The 6,000-nt window shown below is 43.6% G+C and overlaps 1 protein-coding gene across 1 annotated transcript in view; it reads left to right on the top strand.

The window, feature by feature from the left end:
* The window catches only part of UBE2U (ubiquitin conjugating enzyme E2 U), a 28,171-nt gene extending 22,523 nt beyond the window's left edge, over positions 1–5,648 (top strand). Inside the window, exons 10-11 of the mRNA XM_075003246.1 lie at positions 1,714–1,994; positions 5,201–5,648. Coding sequence (XP_074859347.1) covers positions 1,714–1,853 — 140 coding nt within the window. The 3' untranslated portion in view covers positions 1,854–1,994; positions 5,201–5,648. The remainder of the gene's footprint in view (positions 1–1,713; positions 1,995–5,200) is intronic.
* The last annotated feature ends 352 nt before the right edge of the window (positions 5,649–6,000 follow it).

A 6,000-nucleotide genomic window follows, 5' to 3' on the forward strand; every position in this document is an offset into this window, starting at 1 on the left:
ACAATTCCTGCTTCTGTCAAGGGTAAAACTCCAGCTGACATTGATGGCACAGGGTGGGGCTCAAGGGCAGAAATTGTATCTTTCCCTACACACTGGCAGCCAAACCTCCTACACCCTAGCACCGTTTGCAGCTTTGTCTCTGTTGACCAAAGTATAAATGGACCTTGCGTGTAACTTCCACCCTTCCGTGAGAACTGCCCGGGGATCTGATTCAAAACCCATTGATGCATTGGGAGGCTTTTCATTCACTTCATCATCTAGAGCTTGAGCCATTGATCAAGCTGACAGATCTGACTCTCCTTGCTTGGTCTAGTGAAAAGGTGAGTGAAGTTTCACCTGTGTGAAACTGGTGTAAATGAGAGGAGAATCAGACTCTACATATCTAAGGTCAGAAATAAGGTCATGTTTTTACTAGTAAAATATATAGGTGCAGGCTTTTAATGATGATGTGGCGAGCTGAACCACAGCTGTTACATGTGGGAATCAACAAAGTTTCTAATACCGTGAGTGCGTTGGTGTGAATGGTAGAAAGAACTTGTAACAGGCATGCCCTATAAGCTGTATGCTTGGGCAGCCACTCAGGATTTGGAACGGGTCCCATATGAGGAGAAGCTAGAGAGACTGGGACTTTTCAGTCTAGAAAAGAGGAGACTGAGGGGCTATATGATAGAGGTATATGAAGTCATGAATGGTGTGAAGAAAGTGAATACAGAAAAGTTATTTACTTGTTCCCATAATATAAGAACTAGAGGACACCAAATGAAATTAATGGGTAGCAGGTTCAAAACTAATAAAAGAAAGTTCTTCTTCACACAGCACACAGTCAACCTGTGGAACTCCTTGCCAGAGGACACTGTGAAGGCCAGGACTCTAACAGAGTTTAAAAAAGAGCTCAATAAATGTTTGGAGGTTAGGTCCATAGATGGCTATTAGCAAGGGGTAAGGTATGGTGACTATCCTTTTGTCGAAGGCGGGAGACGGATGGCAGGAGACAAATCGCTTGATCATTGTCTTCGGTTCACCTCCTCTGGGGCACCTGGCATTGGCTACTGTCGGCAGACAGGATACTGGGCTAGATGGACCTTTGGCCTGACCCACTACGGCCGTTCTTATGAGAGATTCAGGTGCTGCCCCATTGATCAGCAGAGCCTCCACACCTGCCCACGTCTTGCAGCATGTATTTCTATTGGTGGTGCACATCTGCACATGCTTTGGTGCACATTACAAAATTGGTTCTGTTCATGGATGGAAAAAATTAGATGGAATATTGCTTGTAACTGGTCCAGGACAGAATATTTCCTGATCCTGAACCTCAGGCTGAGATGGGGGTGAAACTCCACATTTGATAGGCTGTGGTTTGGGTTTTGCTAAGACAGTAGTTGATTAAAGCAGCTGGTTGAACCCCAGTTAAAAATAGTCCTAGTTTATTTAGATGGAATAGTGGTCAGAGTTCAGGATAGGCAGACACAATTCTACATTAAATTGCAGAATCAATTTATCAAGTAGGTATCGCTGGATTCATCGTGTGCATGTATATATGTGTGGTCTCTGTATCTGCGTAGGAGATAAAGATCCAGAAACAGACCAAATTGAAATCTACACTTTAAAAATGAAAAATGTGAACGTGGCTTGTTTTGGAAACCTTGTTTTCACTTGCCTGTTGTCTCCTTTCTCTTTATTAATCTGTTCTTCTTTGCATATTTCAAACCATAGATGAGCTTGGTCTGGTACCAGAAAATCAAGCAGTATGTGAAAAGAGGCCCCAAAGCAAAGAGGAAGAGCTGTGGGGGAGAGAAGTGGACAATCTAGTAGCCTGGACTAACACTCTTTGTACTGAAGGATTAGAGGATTAAATATGAGATCACACATGCAGACGCGGAAACACTTTTCTATCGCCATTTATCAAAAGACTTCTGTACAATTCCTAAGGGAGTGAATCCTCAGTTCTCACTCATTCCTTAGCTGGACAAATTCATGTCAGCATCAACACGCAGGTGAGTTGAGCAGGAATCTCAGTTTCAGTTTCTTTGCTGGTACTACTTATGCCACCAGATTAACTACAGTGGATTTGCTATGGAGTTTCCGATTGGATCTCACTCCATATCTTGGTCCGTGTAATACAAGATGGAATAGACTCAACAGTGCACTTTCTCTTACATATGGTCATTCTGCAGGATTTAAAGGAGTGAAAAATGTGTTGGTCGCTATAGACAGCAGATCTGCTCACTTTGGGTTCTGGGCTCAGATCTGTTAAGAAGAGGGCATATCTCCAGCTATTTTTATAGTCAAACCACAATTCAAAGTTCTATCTTTAAGTATACAAAACCCAGGAAATGGCCAGTCTCATGTTGCTCTTGTAACCTTAACTCTGACCTTTCATGTGTATGAATTATAATTCAGTCTTCAGTATAAATGATCCCTGGACCAGTATTAGCTGTGAAAGAGTGGATGATGTTCAGCGTCTGAGAAAGAAATTATGTCTCTTAACAGAAACTGGCTGGCTTATCAATAGTGGCCTTATATAGGTTATAAAGGAAGCTCAGTTTAGGCCTGCTAGGTGGTAAACCATCTGGTAAAACACAAGTATGGGAAAGAAGGACTCATAAAGGAAGAAGTAAGGCCTACGGCCTGCATTCATGCTACCCAGCTTTTAAGCATTAATTAAGTTCTTTTATTTAGATCAGTAGGGGCTTTGCTGGGTCAGAGGCTACAACAGGGATGGGGAAATGTACTAACCCTGCGCCCCTAGTCCCTGAAGCTGGTGTGTGAGGGGATTGAGGGAAGCGTCTCACATCAGTGAGAGCTGGATATTTTGGGTTGGAGGGACAGCTGACCTGTCAAAGACCTGTGGCTGGATGAGTCATGTCCTTATGGGCCACAAGGGCACACCACAGAGGCAATCTAGTCACAGGAGCCTTACAAGTGCCTAAGATGGCTGGATACTGCACTGAACTGGGACATATATGATCCAGGTTCTCTTCCTGGCTCTGCTCGTAACCTACTGCATGCTGGGGACAAGCCCCCTCTGAGAGCCTTTGTTTCCTGTGCCAACCTTTGTTTACCTTTTCTGTGATGACTGCAAGCTCTTCAGGGTAAGCTTTGTGTCGCACAATGTGATTGTACAGTACCTACCCTAAATGGGCTCTGAACTCATTTGTTGTCTCTAGATAGCCCTAAAAATGCAGGCAGCCATTTAAGTTACAACTTAAAAGAAAATGTTTATGCTGTTTCTAAAAGATAACAACAGACTTTTGGAACACTTCAATGAGTTTCATAAACTATAATAAGCTTTCTTCAGAAGAACTAACATTTTTGTCTACTACATTTTATAACCTCTATCTACGTAGGCAATTTTGTAAGTTCTGAGATCACCCGACTAAAACAAAGAACATAGCTGTGGGAGGAACAAAGTTTCAAGCTGTGCAAAGCTACACATGCACATCTGGAATGATTTAGAAACTCTTTTGCTGAAAATAATATAACTATTTCCACACGCTGCTGTCAAGGGACAAGGAATAGTCCAGCAAAAGCGTTAGACCCAGCAGACTTGCATTTGAGTAGAGGGAAAGGTCACTGCAGCTCTGATGTTGACCATACCCCTTCAGACAAGTCTGTACATAGCTCTAATATGCAGAGGGTGACAGGACCGTGTGACGCGAAGCTGCACTGAGAATTTTGGTTTGTGAATACACATATTATTTTAATTCCATCACACATATGCGGAAAAATGATCTCCAGCTTACACCTCCTTCAGTACAAATCCAGCGTCACTGTTTCCAGCGTACAAGGTGTCGGGACTCTGCATTACAAACTTGAGAAGTCCCCTAAATTTTGGGTTAGATTTTTATGCGCTCTTGTGCATGACCTTTGTTTCACATGCCATATGTTGCAAGGGAGATGTTCTCCCTGTGATGCCTGCGTGCAATGTTACGTGCTCATACCAAATCTTTCTGTATAGTGTGTTTGTGGGCAGGATAAGGGGTCACTCAGTTAGTTGTGCATAAAGAGAGAAACTTGCTAAGTCAGTGGTTTGTCTATTGTGGGGTGGGCACTTATTTCTGTTGGAAGGCCACTCCAAGAATTTGGAAGGACCACACTCTGACATGATATTAATGGAGGAGTGACAGAGTCTGAGATGGAAGTTGGGTGCAGAAGGGAGTTCGGGGTAGGGCTTGTGGTCCAGGAGGGGGTGTGGGATCTGGGAGGAAATTTGGGTGATGGAGGGGGTTGTAGCCTGAGGCAAGAGATTGGAGTGCAGGGTCTGGGAGGGGGCAGGGATGCAGGAGTGGGATGAACTGTGTTTGGGTTGTGACTTGAAGCAGGGGAGGGGAGAGGAGAGGAGGAGGTTGGGTTTCAGGTGCAGGTTCTGGCTAGGGGGTGCTTACCTTAGGTGGCTCCTGACCAGCAGCTCCCTGCCTGCCATACTCTGCATGAAGTTCAAAGCAGCCAACTGTGGGATCCAGTTTCCAGCCAATGGGAGCTGCAAGACTGTGTTGGGGGTAGAGGCAGTGCACAAAGCCCCTTCCCTGGGGTGTGTGGCACACAAAGAGTACATGGCCCTGAGAGCTGGCTCCTCTTAATGGCGTCCAGGGGTGGGGCAGGTAGGGAGCCTGCCCAAGTCTTCTGCTGGACTGCAGGCCAGGTCAAACATTTGGCAAGGTGGGGTATGAAAGTATTTTGCCTGCCCCTGGTCTACATGGATTATCCAGTAATACTCTTTGGACCCAACTCTGATCATACATACATTGGCTTTACACCAATGTAATGCTAGTGGAATTACTACAGACTTATATTAGTATCAGTACAATCAGAATGAGGCCCTATGGTTTTGCTTTTTGTTCTTCAGTGGGTGTTTTTTCAGTGCATTGTATCCTGCAGGTGGCGATATATTATTATGTAATGCACAAACTATGGTATCTTCTTCCAGAGAATCTACATCTTACCTGGCTATTTTTAGTGACATATTGGGTGGAAGCTGGACACCAAAAAGTGTGTTTCTTCCTTTAATTGTTTATAACAGTTTCTTAGTTATTTACTAGAGATAATGTATATTTGGTGTGGAAGGACCTTTAATGCAGCATGATAGAATGTCTCTGCAACAAAACTTCTGTTACGCATTACAGAAAGAAAAGAAAGTCGATCGCATGCATGTCAGTTCACTTATGCATGCTCTCTCTTCTAATTAATTCTCTCCCTGTAGGAACATTTGGTTCAAGAAAAGTTTTATAAAATAGATCTGTTGAACACATATTCTGTACGTGTGCAACCCCTAAAAAGTTGGGGGCAGGGGAGAAACCAGACACCATGTTCCTGTGAAAACGACCAACTCCTACTCCAGCCACAAAGGAGGAGACATCAACAGGATGGTAAAAATATGGAGGAGGGACACATCCCGCTCACTATCGTCAGTGGATATATCTGTGACTGTATCTCTGCATAGAATCCAAGTGCAAACCAACACAGCTCCAATGTATGGGCCATCAAAAGGGATTTGCTTAAGCGAGCTGAGGGCAATACGCTGACCTTATGCTTCCTGGGCTGCTACATTTTTCGTGGTTGCATGCATTGTTGTAGCCCTGTTGGTGCCAGTTTATTAGAAAGACAAGGTGGGTGAGGTAATAACTGCTCCAATAAAAAATGGCACCACACCTAATCTATCTCTCTATTAGTCTCTATGGCTCTTACTATGAGAACCTAACTTTGAATAGTACCTTGCATCACACATAATCCCACTGAGCTCAGAGAGGCTACTTGTATAATAAAGTACAACTCACTGTGCAGAAAGATGTTACGGCAACACGGTACATTAAGGGTACATTCGAAATTGGCTTAGAAAGGGTCAGTGAATGATTAACATGATGAATGGGCAACTATCACAGATTCAACACATCAATAGATGGCTTATAAGCATCCATTACCTCCTACATTGATGTTCTTATACTGTATATACCCAAGTAACAACTCTAGTAATAATTTATTGAACTATTTATAATCATGCTG

Source organism: Carettochelys insculpta, chromosome 9, assembly GCF_033958435.1.
Source record: "Carettochelys insculpta isolate YL-2023 chromosome 9, ASM3395843v1, whole genome shotgun sequence".
Classification (NCBI taxonomy): domain Eukaryota; kingdom Metazoa; phylum Chordata; order Testudines; family Carettochelyidae; genus Carettochelys; species Carettochelys insculpta.